This window comes from Choristoneura fumiferana, chromosome Z, assembly GCF_025370935.1.
Source record: "Choristoneura fumiferana chromosome Z, NRCan_CFum_1, whole genome shotgun sequence".
In the NCBI taxonomy this organism is placed as follows: Eukaryota; Metazoa; Arthropoda; class Insecta; order Lepidoptera; family Tortricidae; genus Choristoneura; species Choristoneura fumiferana.
Genome location: NC_133472.1, coordinates 42969547 through 42985125, shown reverse-complemented (window position 1 = coordinate 42985125; position 15579 = coordinate 42969547). Strand labels below are relative to the sequence as shown.

General features: G+C 36.0%; 1 protein-coding gene across 1 annotated transcript in view; it reads left to right on the top strand.

Annotated features, from left to right (window-relative positions):
• The first annotated feature begins 380 nt into the window (after positions 1 to 380).
• Positions 381 to 15579, top strand: part of l(1)G0289 (plexin domain containing lethal (1) G0289) — a 75039-nt gene continuing 59840 nt past the window's right edge. The window contains exon 1 of the mRNA XM_074101123.1: positions 381 to 575. Coding sequence (XP_073957224.1) covers positions 482 to 575 — 94 coding nt within the window. The 5' untranslated portion in view covers positions 381 to 481. The remainder of the gene's footprint in view (positions 576 to 15579) is intronic.

Genomic DNA, 15579 nt, shown 5'->3' with positions numbered 1-15579 from the left:
TTTTTACTTATTTAATAAATCAAAGCTCGTCAACTAGTGCGTGTTATCAAACTGAAAATAGTTTTTTGAGCTACCTTTACATTTACAGTTACATAGGTTTAAAATTAGACAGAGAAAGAAATACTATAATGTTACGACACATGCAATTAGCCCCATACCTATTGCATAGAGAAGTGTTTTAGAAAGAGACAGAAAACTTAAAAAGATTTTTATGAAACTATCAGTTAGCTGCATATTTTCATAATAATAATTAAAAAGATATAATGGCAAATCCAGTTTAAACTATTTTTATTAAACCATATTTTTCTATTACAGTGTGTCAGGCTTTTTACAAGAGGGTTTTGTCGCCTTTAACATGGCAACACTATACATGTCTTGTCTCCACTTTTCGTTCGCCGTTCGCTCCGTCGCCCGCTCACCGCCAGCGTGGTAAATGTCAATGCCAAGACGTCTTTATTTTAAAAAGTAAATAGCGCATCCAATGGCTAAAATGGATATTTTTGGTATGAGAGTGAGTGTTTTCGCGTTCCTCGCAACGTGCCTGTTAACTTTACACACGACGCAAGAAGTCAGAGGTGAGTGTTTCGTAATATCATAAGTAAACAAAGAAGGAAACCTTATATTTTCTGCCAGGCTTCTCCGTATAGAGAGAACGTGACGCAGATTACTTGGTGTTAATCGTTTTGTATTTCGCTTAAGCGCTGTGTAAATAGAAGTTCTATTTAGGAACGATGCGAAGGTTTTTAATAGGTCGTCACTTTGCTAGTATACATTGAAGCGTTTTTAAAAAGATCTAGACTTTTCTACGGTTTTTCCTTCGTTTTGTAAGATACTGCGTATCGTTGCATCCTTAATGAGTCATCATATAAACATCTCGTTAAAACGCCAGTGGCATTAGTAATAATGTAAGCAAGCATTAATAAAATTTTAGCTACCTAAACAGTAGGTGATTGCAGTGTCACTTTTTACTGCATCAATTAATTTCGTCATATTATCTTATCTGTGCATAACAGCAATAGGTAGCTGTTAGTGAGAAGTTTTTGTCTTGATTGACCTTTCATAATATACTTTGGCCCGAATCAGTCCAAATTTTAGGGCTATTTTAATTTTTATCTTAATTTGCGTTATTGATATTACTTGAAACAAAGGAGGCTAGAATGCGGGTTCTTTTTACATTCAACTTTCAAAAGGTTAAAAACATAAGTTAATCATTTGGTGCTATCTTTACTTAATGTACAGAGTAATAATGATAAACAGTTTCTTGGTTTCGTAACTAATAAATATGGCCGCATTTTTCCCTAAACCAATTCTTAATTGCTCTTTCTATTTATCCTAATTCATTGTTTTTTTTTGTACACAAACAATGACTAATAAAATGATCTAAATTCAAATCATTTATTCAGTGAATAGGCCGCAATGGGCACTTTTACACATCATTTTTAAACTACCAGCGCTTTCGGAAAGACCATCATTGCCAAGAAGAATGCGCCGCAAGAAACTTGGCAGAAAGTCATTTTTTCAACATAAAATAATTACAAATAAAATACTTAAAAACTAAAGTATACAATTAAATAAAAAAAAATACAAAAAAATAATAATAATACAGGGATGTATGGGGTCCCTTAGTTACAAAACTAAACACTAACTATTATCTACGTTCAGTGGATGTGTAGAATGCTTCCACCAAGTCGTTTTTTCAATATAAAATAATTACTAATAAAATACTTAAGAACTACAGTATACAATTAATGAAAACATTACAAAATAATAATAATAATAATAATAATACAGGGATGTATGGGGTCCCTATGTTACAAAACTAAACACTAACTATTATCTACGTTCAGTGGAAGTGTAGAATGCTTCCACCATCATAAATAAAAAAAATATATAATAATAATTTAATTCTGAAATAAACATTTCAGGTCAAGTAACCATTAGCTTTTGGATTCCAAAGGCAAGCTCACGTCTGCCGCCCCCAAAGTTAGCTCACATGCACTCATGTCATGTTATGAAAGCAAAGCGGTACTGAGGGCATGGTATTGCTTCCGTTCCCATAAGCTCTATGGGATCGTCTTGGGAACTTCGACGTCGTGAGCCTATGACTAGAAATTAAACTAAAAATATACAAGTTCAAAATCCATAAGCTTAACAACGTACAGCCTTAAATATAGCAGGGGATGTATAAAGTCCCTGAAGGCCTGAATTAATAATAAAATTCGTAATATAGATAATTCAGAGATGTATATAGTCTCTAAATGTCCAAGTAAACTAATTAAATTATACAATCTTCAGAAGTGTAAAAAGCCTCCAAGGTCAAAAAATTTATAATAAAATGATGATGAAATGATAAATAATAATAATAATAATAATAATAAATATCATGGGACACTTGACACTAATTGACATAGTCTCAAACTAAGCAATGCTTGTACTATGGATACTAGGCAAATGATAAATACATACTTAAATACATATTAAACTAGCTTTTGCCCGCGGCTTCGCTCGCGTTAAATTTGGAGTAACATACATTTACTTTCTGCGATCCTTTTTTCGTGTTCTGATTAATTTTTTGGAGGATTATATGGAAATACAAATACAGACAGATTTTCTTTTAGACAGATGGTGCAAATTTTGTAATACTAAAATCGACCTACATACGTAATTAATTATGATTCTTACCAACTTTGAAACCCTGCTTCGCCGATTCAGGGTTGGAATTTTAGAAAACGTTAAAGTACATACTACGCGTTTTTTTTACCCGCGACTTCATACACGATATAGGATTATATCCCGAGAAATTGTAAAGTTCCCGCGGGACTTGAATTACTGTTATGATCTATTTTAATATTCTTAATTGTCGATTAGAGACACATTGTAGCTTTACATTATTGAAAATATTGATAAAAGAATTATTTAAATCAGCTCAATAGTTTCAGAGATGACCCCCAACAAACAAAGAAAAAAACAAAGTTGAGATATTTTCCTATTCTTTATATTTCTCTAATCTTTGGCCTAGTGCACCTCTGCATTACTTTAGGTCCATCTATGCCAAATTTCACACCGTAGTATGCTGAATGGTTGTGTTGCTCTGAAGATGAGCTCTGGTTGAGTTCGAAACGCGTTAGTGTAAAGTGGTGGTGGTGATAGATGGATTTGTGTGATTTGTGTCTTCTTACAGTGTGGAGGTGGAGGAACTGCATGAACACACATTGCATGGGCACAAAAGTAGCTATCATAAAGGTCGCGGGGTGGGCAAAGTAATTGTGTCAGCTCGTTGAACGTACATGTAAATTTTCGTATCTATGCTATCAGCCCTTGTGAGGAGTTCCGTCATCAGCAGACGACCCTGGCTGCAGCATCAGGCGGTATATCATGTATCATGTATATCATATAAACGCATTGTCATTGAAATTTAACATCTTCAGAGTGACACAACCATGCATACATGCATATATGTAGCATGGTGTACGGTTGTGTCACTCTGAAGATGAGCTCTGTTTGAGTTCGAAACGCGTCAGTGTAGTGTGGTGGTGGTGATAGATGGGTTGTGTGATTTGTGTGTGTTCTTACAGTGTGGAGGTGGAGGAACTGCATGAACACGCATATTTTGCATAAGCTTAGCTATCGTAAGGTCGCGGGTGAGCAAGGAAATTATTTTAGTTCATTTATACTAACATGTTTATTAGATGACCAATTATAGAAGGAGCTTAAAATAACTACAAAAACACATGTTTGGCAAACTTTAATCCTATAAAGTTACAGTTTAAAAAGTTACTCAGGAGACCATAGAGACAAGAAAAAATTGATCAACCCAGTCCCACGTTATAGTGATGTGCAATATCAATAAAAATCTTTTTTTTAATTGTTTTTGGATACAATTTGGTGTTCCGATACATAGCTACAATGTCGAGACTTGGGTAGTTTTGCACATGATAGCAGGGGATACTATGTCCTGCTTCTGACAAAAGAATCCCATAAATAAGTCTGGCAACACTAGTCCCAACTCTACTGGAATACACGGGAGACTCCAATGACACCTAACCTCATAAGCTCCCCGCCAGCATTCTGTGGTTTTTAGAGTTCTGTATGTCAATTCAATTGGCTAAAACGGAACCCTTATCGGATAATTTTTTTGTCCATTAAGCATTCCTTGTAAGGTGTTATTAAGTTGAAATTAATATCAAATACTCGGGCCTACTACCCCTTAGAGCAGTGAGAAAATCGAACTTCGAAGTCAATGCAATCGTAAGCTACAGTCATCAAACAAAAAAAAAGGCAAAGGAAAAAATTGAGCAATATGAATGCTCAATAGCTTAGTGGTTAGAGAACTTATTTCCAAGCTTAAGGTCTTGGGTGCGTTCACCAGACAGGGACAGATTTAATGTTTGAAAATTCTGAATATTTTTCTGGAGTCTTGCATGTTTAATATGCATTTAAATATACCTATCCATATAAGCATGTTTGTCCATTGTCTATTTATTGCCAATGGCACAAGCTCTGCTTAATTTGGGACAAGGTCAATCAGTTTCAATTGCTAGGTGACATTTATTTGTTTACTATTTGTGATAAGAATATTTCAGGCTGCTTGCTTACTCAAGTAGCTTTATACCAACCTCATAAGGCTGAATCAAAAGCTGTAGATAACCCTTTATATATTGTCCATCTGTCAAGCCTGTTGTTCAGGGGTCGGCAACCTTTAGGCAGACATGGACCACATAGTGAAAAAAATACATAAAGGCGGGCCTCACTCGAAGATAATTTAGTAATTAGTTAAGTAGGTAGTATAAGTGATATTACAAAACAGTCGCGGGCCGCAAGGAGACAGGTCTCGGGCCGCGCGTTGCCGACCCCTGTTAGTTGATATAGAAGCTCCTGATGGTAAAAAAATTAAATTTATATATATACTTAGGTCTACAATGCTTTGGGGCTATAAAAAATTAAGTTTCCAAATTGATCTGATCAAAACATAGCTTTAAAAAGTGTAGTTTCATACAAAAACTATAGAAAACAAAACCCTAGAGGAGACTCCCAGTGACATAGTAGTATAATTTGCTGATGATGGTTAGCTTAGCAAACAAATTGGTCATCCAATACAAGCAACAAATTTGTTACCATATACACCAATTAGGACTTTTGATTCTGACATTGGAGGGTCGAGGTTGTTTACACTTTACTACATTGTCGCTGTCACTTTGTGTTCAAGCATACAAGTTTAATATATTAAATTGTTAGAATTTTTTGACTGTACAGAATTTAGAACATTCTGGGGGCTATTGCATAATTAGACTAATAATATTAGAAAATAATACAAGTTACTAGTTAGCAATTTACAAGTTGTGTTATTTCGTGTTACATAATTATTTTGTGGTTTCACTAATTATATTAGAAAATTGTGTTGTATAAATTACTAATAATACCTTGAAAGTTACAAGGAAATTCATCATTATTTACGAGTACTAATAAATTACGTTGCATGACATTTTTTTGCTAACTTGTAATAACAAGTAACCCAGTTGGCTGAGTGAGGTACACCTTTGGCCATCTGTGGACTGCAATGAAAAATATAAATCTTGGCGGGAACAGTAACGTCAACGTAAAACTTTTTTCGAAATTTCTGACTGCGGTTATGGTTTGGGAAGTAATTTGGATCAATTTACACTTGGTGTGTTTATTCCAGAAGGGCTACTCCGAAACTCGAAGTTCGTGTCGTGCGGTCCCTCTGACACTTATACTATTTAATACGAGAGCGAGAGGGACCGCACGACACGAACTTCGAGTTTCGAGTTTCGGAGTAGCCCTGCTGAAACTACATCCGATAATCAAAATAATACGGATAACGCGTATGCAGATCAGTAATAATCAGAATATTAATGATTCTAATAATTTATTTAAGTGTAGGTATATTAGTAGCACACAACAGGACCATTGGAGTATCTAGGGTAATTTTTAGGAGGGGTCCTGGTGTGGATTTTTGTGTGAAGATAGATATCAATATTATAGAATTTTGAATTGGTGGCCCTACATCCTGGGGTGGGCACTAGACCTTACTGGGGAGGGCACGGCCCACCTGGCCCCCCCTCTATAGACGCCTATGGTTCGGACTTTGGACCCATTGGGAATGAACAGGGTTCCTAGACTACGAGTACACGGCTTGATTTTTCCATTTTAGTTTATATTCAGTTTTTTTATGCGGTCGGGTTTTTGTTTTTTTTTTATTTAAGACTAGCTTTTGTCCGTGGATTCGCCCGCGTGGAATTCGGTTATCGCGCGCTGTTCCCACGGGAACTGTGCATTTTCCGGGATAAAAAGTAGCCTATGTCACTCTGGCCCATAGACTAACTCTATGCCAAAAAACACGTCGATCCGTCGCTCCGTTTCGACGTGAACGACAGACAAACATACACACTTTCACATTTATAATATTAGTACTATAGATTTCAAGTGCGACTCGAATTTAGCCGGTTTTTTACGCGTCCAAGCGTGGGTATAGTTTTTATTATTTTGCTATCAATATTTACCGTGAAGTCCTTGAAATAAATATTTTATGTTTGGAAAACAATGAATCGTAGCTGTAAAGCTGATAGAGGCACTTATCCTAGTTAAGGTTCCATACCGTATAAGCGTAAAGCAGATAATAATATGTTTTAGGGGTCCGTAGATAAATGCTGATGGAAATTTATCGTAAAGTCCAAAATACATACGAGTATTTCCAATGTATTTTTACAAATTATTATTAAATTACTACGTTACTAGTAAAAATATTAAAGAATTTAAATATCAGATTTTAATAAAAAAAACTATTTACTATCACACCATTAAACAAACAGGAATAATCGAAGCTAAAAGAAGAGAAATAAATAAAACTATTTGTCATGGTTTATTTAGGACCCTAAGCCGTGCTTACAATACTTAGGGGCTGTTTCACCATCCATTGATTAGTGTTAACTGGCGGTTAGGTGTGATGCCGTCTCTATTTGTTTTGTTCAAATAGACAGAGACGGCATCACATTTAACCGTCGGTTAACGCTAATCAATGGATGGTGAAACAGCCCCTTATTGTCACATTGTAATGCCACAGATTATGTTATGAACGACCTGAATTTTTCTAGGCAATGGAACGTGGCTGTCTCACTGTGACGTCATCCAGCGTATTTCGTAAAAAAAAATATAAAAATTAAAATACTCCTCCAAATTCAAAATCGATGAAAATGGTATCTTAAAATATCCTATTCTTCTCAAAAATAAAATAAAAACTATAGGTTATTTTTTTTTGGTGCATCTCAATGAGGGCTATGGTTTTTTGTCTTTTGCGTGAGGTTTTTAAGTATGGCTTTCAAAGTCTGTTATTACGGGCGTGAAAACAAAGTTCAGATTAAAATCATATTTAATACACCTTAAAACCGTACCATAAAAATATCGAGCATGCCACCGTGTTGCATAGTCCCCGTTTTGTTCGGAAAAAGGGAGGACAAAGGTTTCCTAAAGACAAAACTGTCTCAAAACACAGACATTCATTGCCCCAGAACGCATATTTGCCATAATTAATTTCAGATATTGCAAAATATTCACAAAATTATTCTAATTATAAATAAACCCGCGTAGCTAAACTATGAGATTTGACATTTCGGAGACCTCACGCTACACTCGCGCCTCTAGCGGCGAATTCATACGCGATAGCCTTCATGGCTCATCATCTAAGCATGCCAATAATAGGTATGTATACAAACATTTTTCTACCAAAGTGTATCACTGATGTTTTCTAAGTTACCGCACAAAATAACATACACTAAAAAGGTGATTGACCCCGATAGCGGTCTTAAGCCAAGTTTAGACCTGCAAGAAAAATCCTACAAGTTGGATTACATTGCGGCGCTCGGTTGACCACTACAAACTCGTTGGCTTTACGGCCTCGCAATGTAATGGAACTTGCACGATTTTTCTTGCAAGCCTAAACTCGGCTTTAGGGCTACCTAAAAACAGGCAGTTACGGTTTTTAGGGTCCATATGAAAGCACTACTTGGCATTAGGCACGAATGGAACAATAGCAAATTCCATAAACGCGATAATCAATAGATACACAATAGTTAATTGTGGAGGTACTGCACATATCAACATTGGTTTTGTTTAGTTTATTTATTGATTCAATATAATGCATCAGTAGCTGGGCGACCGAGCTTGGCTCGGCCAACTCGATACTAAGTGTGTGTAAACCCCCCACATACCAAATTTCATCGAAATCGTTGGAGCCGTTTCCTAGATCCCCGAAATATATGTATCAAGAATTGCTGGTTTAAAGGTAGTAGATAAATAACAAAAATGTCAGTTACAAGTATGTACATATATTGAAGTCGTTATATTAAATATTAAAAAAGTTAAACAATAACATAAAAAACTAAAAATGCTAAGAATGTCAAAAAAATCTGATTTGTTCTCCACGAGGGATCGTCATAGCAAAAATATAGTAAAATTATATTAAAAAACAATAAAGTTGAAAATGTCAAGAACACAATACCTACTTTAAACAATAAATGGATAACAATACGGTATTTGACTATTTTGTATATGTTTTATAAATTAAAACTACACAATGCCTGTTATCGAATAGAAAAACAATTTTTAATCTACCTTTACAAATAACAAAGTTATAAAGGTTTAAAATTCTAGATTAGACAGAGAAAGACATACTGGCATGTGACGTCACACGCCAGTACCGCCATACTGGCATGTGACGTCACACGCCAGTACCGCCATACATACTTGCTGCATAGAGAAAAGCGTTTGAGAAAGAGACAGGTATATAGATTTTTCAAAAAATCACTATAAATCCAATTTTCAACCGATTTAAATTTTCTCTTCGCTAAACACTATCTGTATATCTATATTTTCATAATAATATTAAGATATGGCAAAATCAGGAGTTGTCAAATACCATATTATAATTTACAATACCATTGATTCTCCATTCGGGAAGCTAGCTATAATCATCATCATCGCCCCAGCCTATACACGTCCCACTGCTGGGTACAGGCCTCCTCCCAGAATGAGAGGGCTTGGACCGTAGTTCTCACGCGGGCCCGGTGCGCATTGGGAACTTCACACCCACCATTGAATTGCTTCGCAGGCTATAATCTAAGCTTACAAAAACTGTGTCAATTGATTAGTGTCGAGTCGACTACCCAATATATAAGTAACAAAGCTGTATACAGTCATTGTATTAGTTAGAAAAGTTGATCATTCATCGTCCGAGCTGCGCATTGTATGTTATGTTATGAGTCAGTCAAACCGCGCGCTATCCAGTGTTGCCAGATCAGTGGGTCGGAAACCGCGTTACAAAAAATATTTAAAAACTTAAGCGAATTTCTAAATTAGGGTTTTTTTAATAAATGGCTTAGGATACTTTAGCAAAAGAGTATTAAGACTGGTTGGAATAAAGTCTCATTGTTATTTATGTTTTTTTTTTGAATTTTTAATTGAAATCCAATGCAATCCGTCTGAAAGGTAATGTAAGAAGTCAGTTGTTCTGTCAAATTGTTTGCGTCATCATTGTATTTGTTGATTCCCTTAATATTATAACCTCAAAGCCATCTACCCGCTACGAATAAATAATAAGTCAGGAAGCGTGACTCAGAACAAATACCACACAAAAAGTGGCCATACTTCAAACCAAAACGACTTATTATTGAAGTACGACTCATTTTCGAGGTTGCAAATAGACGCGCTCGTGCTTGTTGATTGGTTAAAATTCAGTGACAAAGAAGAGATTGGTTTGCGCGCGTGATACAATGTCAGATGCGCGAAAAATGACGCGCAGAACACGGTTCTTAAGCCCCGCCTACTAGGGCACGCAAGGCCATTTTTCCAACGCAGTTACGATTCCTGACTTATTATTTATTCGTAGTCTACCCGTGTCTTTTATTTAAATCGTCAACAGTTATTTCCGGAACTCTTGTCATTTGACAGTTCTGTTAGCGCTTAGTTGCACTAAAAGTTGGTAAAACTGAGATCTATTAAAATTTAGGCACGTCAATTACAATATAGAGGTATCACTGAAGTATTAACCCCAAATTTCTTTGTCAAAAATGTGAGTTTTTTTTTTATTTAAACTTCTTGAGGTTCCTAAGTTCCTGCGGTAAGTTTACAAATGACGCGGTTTAAAACACAGCCCCTCGCGACTCAATGAGGGCTATCGTTTTTTGTCTCACTAGATGGCGCACTGTTGCGTGAGGTTTTTAAGTATGGCTTTCAAAGTCTATTATTACGGGCGTGAAAACAAAGTTTAGATTAAAATCATATTTAATACACCTTAAAACCGTACCATAAAAATAATAAAAATATCGAGCATGCCACAGTGTTGCATAGTCCCCGTTTTGTTCGGAAAAAAGGGAGGACAAAGGTTTCCGAAAGACAAAACTGTCTCAAAACACAGACATTCATTGCCCCGGAACGCATATTTGCCAAAATTAGTTTCAGATATTGCAAAATATTCACAAAACTATTCTAATTATAAATAAACCCGCGTAGCTCACCCAAAAACTATGAGATTTGACATTTCGGAGACCTCACGCTACACACGCGAATTCATAAGTGACAGCCCTCATTGCTAAACGCTCGGTGTTCGCTTACAGTGTAAATTGATAGATCCTGCCAAGGCACCTCGGCTGGCAACACCAGCGCCAACTCGTCTAATTGTTAACTCCTGTTTCCTGTTTAACAAATAGGCGTGCGTTGACCCGTTGCTCAACTAGGGCGGTCCAAATTAACACTTTCACAACTAACGACCTTGCTCCCTGCAGTGAAAGTGTTGAAACGTTTTTTTTTTGTAAAAAAGAACCTGGAAAGCGGAGGTGTTAAGAATAAAGGAGTTGGCAATTTTTATGTAGTAAAGTATAAATGGATGATTTTTAAATGACTATATTCTTAATATAATACTACTTGAACGGCTGCAAAATGTGTGCGTTCAGTATGTGTTTGGCCTGCCAAAATACGACCATGTCTCCCACTTTCGCGAGCAGCTTCGCTGGCTGCCGATTAGACGGCGGAGAGACATTCACGTCCTGTGTCTCCTTTTTAATGTATTGTTTAATCCAGTAGTTCCCAAACTTATTTTTCTCGTGGACCACTTTCAAAATTTTACTGATTTCGGTAGACCCCCTGCTGGTACATTTCTACCACATTCTTAAAGTCGCCAAAAAATAAAAATTGTGTCGCTGTGTCTGAACAAGCATTAAGCATTGTCGGGCGGATAGCGCTTTGCAAGTCTGTACATGTACACGAAATTTTACGTAATATCGAATACGCAAGTTTGGACAAGTAACAGTCGCTTGCCTTATTAAAATATTATCTGCTTAGTTAGGTACTTAAAACAATGTAGGTAGGCCCTTATAAAAACTATCAAAAGCAGATAAATTTTCGTGGACCCCCATTAACATCTTATGGACCCCCATTTTTTGTTCACGCCTACGTAGACCCCCAGCAAGTCTCCCGTGGACCCCTGGGGGTCCACCTGGACCACTTTGGGAATCACTGGTTTAATCCTTCCTCTCCCTCGTACTTATCTGAAAGGTTTAGCTACTTGGCCGCTGGAAGCGGGCACCGCTTGCGGTCCAGCTCCGGACTCACACTTGCCTTCCCGCTGAACAATGCGCGTTATGCTAAATCTTTCAGCATCCATTCCGTGAAGCTGTGGAACGAGTTGTCTTTGCTCATTAGGGAGTCCTCGTCTGGGCCTCGCTCAGGGATAGATTGAATAACTGTGGAATTAGGTAATTTGTTGTTTATTAAGTGTATTTATTTAAATGTTATAGACCTATTCCTTTCTTCTCACTGTGCATAAATTACTGTTCGCCTATCTTTAAGTTTTTCTTACCTGTTAAGAGCTTGAAAATATCCCTTTTAGGGATAAGTTCGCCTTTGTTCTCTTTTGTTTTGTTGTTTTCTTTTTGTATTTTTTTTTGTGTTTATGTACAATAAAGTATTTACATACATACTTAGGAGGTTAAGTTTTAAACACTTAAGTAAAAGGCTTAATAAAGACTTAAAATTATATTAAAATAAATGAAAGGGTTTGAATACACCCACTCATACCGACACCGATACCGACAGGTATTTTGAAGTTAATAAAGAAGGTAATACCCCCTTAACGATTGGCAGTGCATAAAATTACTGTTTTCCTTATATGTATGTATCTGCATTTAAATAAAAAACCGGTTGTATTTTTTTTACATTTGATCCGTCGTTTGCGAACAGTGTTAGAGCAGTATCGGCAATTTTCCAGCTACTATATCGATAGCACAAGGATAACCATTACTATATCTCAGTATTTACCCTAAAAGACCCCTTTATAGGGCCCATTTTTATTTTCTTTGTCGATATCTTTCTTTTCTCAATTTCAAAGCAAATTGGGGAATTGGTAAAGTTGCTTATTCTGACTATGGTAAGCCCAATTTCACACTAGATAATATGTCCTACAAATTTTTTCATTGAGTTACACAAAATGTATGGAAATTTCGTAACTAAATTGAAAATGAAAATGAAATTAAGTATAAAACGAGGCACCCAAAATGAAAAAAAAAAGCGACAACAAAATAAAAATTAGCCCTTTAACTATGCAATAACTAATACACTCTAATAAAATAATAACCTGTATAATAATAGTATTTGTTTTTTGTCAACATTTTCGTAGTTATTCAATTAGCTGCTTTTCACCATGTTTCGTTATTGTCGGTTTATCTTTTGTATGCCTTAACGTCGTATCAAACTAAAGGCTAGGTCTTTCTATTTCTATGTATCTATTTTTATTTGGGCCAACCGAGACTAGAATTCAGTTTTTTTTACTTGGCATACGACAGGTGCCTTCTTGCAGTAAGGGCATACGCTAGCTGACCCGGTTTGCACGGAGCGGGTGGACTGGACGCCTATTGAAGAAACTTCAAAAAAGTTCTAAACCTTCAAAAATTGCGTTACGCTATACTTGAACGCCACGCCATCTAACTATAGTCAGGGGATTTTACCAGTACCCAAGTAGACTCTAAGGGTCTCCCCAAAACTATCGAGACGGAATAGGGTTTAGCTGATCAAAAAACTCTTAATGTCCAGGCAATAAGAGCGAAAAAGACGTCGATCGGCGCGGCCGTTTGATGTTTACCGACGGGAAGACGACTTTTTCGCGCTTGTTGCGTGGACATAAAGCGATTTAGACCATTGAAGGATATGCAGTTGGATAATTTTGATGATGATTTGCAACAAGTAGAATGGGTGGAGTTCTCCAGTAATGTGAATGACATGGTCAGCACATTGAACCAACAAATTGTTGAGTTGTTTGACGTCCATGTCCCTGTTAAGTCATCGGTAATTAGGGCTCGCACACAGATTACAGACACTGTTAAGCTCATGATGAGTTTGCGTGATAAAGCCGCGGCAGAATACAGGAGGATTAAGTTAAACAGTAAAACACAGTACTATAAGTACTTGAAATCAACCGGCAGCAGGGCACTGTTTTATGAAAAAAAAACAGCTTTTTTAAAGATAATATAAATAATAACTTACATCAACCAAAACTGTTATGGAAATACCTTAGATCTACCATATTGCCTAAAAATGATACAGAATTACTTACTATTTTCAATGATCCCAATGCTATTAAATAGGCATTTTGTATATTTACCATCCACCTCTAAAGTTACGATAATTTCGAAGGTATAGTGATGCAATTTCTCATTTGGAACCAGTCACTACAGATAAAATATAAAAAATCTCAAATCAAATGCTGAAGGTGTTAACCCTTAAATTGGCACTGTGCATCACCGTGTACGTTAGTAAATAAAAATCCTATCATGAATATATATTTTTTTGAAACTTTTATGACTAAAAACCACTAAATAATTTTATGATGAATGGTTGAAAAAATATGTGACTTGTCAATAATTTCAAATTAACGTCAGTGTCAAAAATAAGTTCAACGCGGCGTCGCATTCTAGTACCTAGGGAAAGTTTTATTAAAAAATTTCAACTTTTTTCTATGCAAGTTATGCTTATTATGTTTTGTGTTTTATGAGAAAAGGCTAAAGTATACGAACAATTGGTTCTTTTGTGTACATTCAGCATCATAACAACGATAATCACTGTTAAATTAGAACGTACACCACGGTTACCGTCGCCAAGTTTGTGAAGAAGTACTTACATTCAACTAAGGTAACCACCATGTACGTTGCCAACTACAAGGTGAATTAACTTCGGTAACCACGGTGTACATTACCAAGTTCCCTGTACATTTTTTTGATTTCAAATTAACGATTTTACGTCCCCTTGTTTATTTTAAATCTTTTTAAACAGTATGCTTTTCTTTCTTTGTCTGCAGTGCTTAACATAAAGTCGACCGCATAAGATTTTAGCTTTAATTCCCGTAGAAAATGCATGTTATGATTGTGGCTCTAATCCGGACGAGGAAATTAAACCGCACGCACCGCCACAATTCGATTCTGATGATAGCTCTGATGCACCTTCTCTAAACTCTTCTTTGGAACGTTTGAATTTGCTATTCTGCTTATTGGATGAGCATGAGGTTGATAAATATATATGTATGTATATCCAAAACCGATTGAATTCTGAAAGCATGCACGATGCTTCTTTCACCCATTAGAGAAAATTCTGCCCTGGCCATCCACAGTTAATATGATGCTTTGCCCACATTAAACTCTATGCAATCCATAGCCACGCCATCTACACTTGAGCGCGTTTCGAACTCAACCAGAGCTCATCTTCAGAGCAACTCATATATGCCCCTTTTTTCGCTGTTGGAAACACGAAATTGCTTTCGACAGTTCCACACTATATTTGATTTGGATAGGTACGAGTATTTAAGTAAATGTAAACAAACTTCAGTTGCTAGATTTGTCACATTCAAGGATTTTACTTGTCTATCATTGTAATACTAACTAGACTAGTGTATTTCAATACAGATAGTATGTTTAGATAGTTTAATGGGGAAATTTCAATATTTAAGACACCAATTGACGGTGTTTTGTTTACATTTAGTTAAAATACCAATACCAAATATACCAAAACCAAGTATAAATGATGTTTTTTTTTAAATAATTTAGGTTTTTTTTATATAAAAGTTTACTGCCTCATTGGCAGCGGTAACCAGCGTGTACACAAAATAATGTTACTTTGTTCTTATAGAATTGGCAACGTGCATGGTGATGTACATAGATTTTCTGAAAAACCAATAATGCTGGTTTTTTTTTTCTTTTTCTGTAGACCCTAAGACGGTATTAAATAAAGGTATGATACTGTATCACTTGTTTTTGTATTTTTTTACTCTTGCCAATTTAAGGGTTAAATTAATTTCCATACATACTGAAACAATAAAAAGTTATTATGCCTCTATTCAATAAGGGAGTAAACGATGAAAGTCGTCTGTGGCAGTTCTATATATTCTTAACTGCAGTGGCGTAGCGTGGGTATCAGCCGCCCAGGCGGAGGAACATTTTGCCGCCTCTAATTTAAGGGTACTCCATAATAATCGCTCCGAATATTAATAGTAGGTACGACATTTTTGTTATGGAATTATTATAA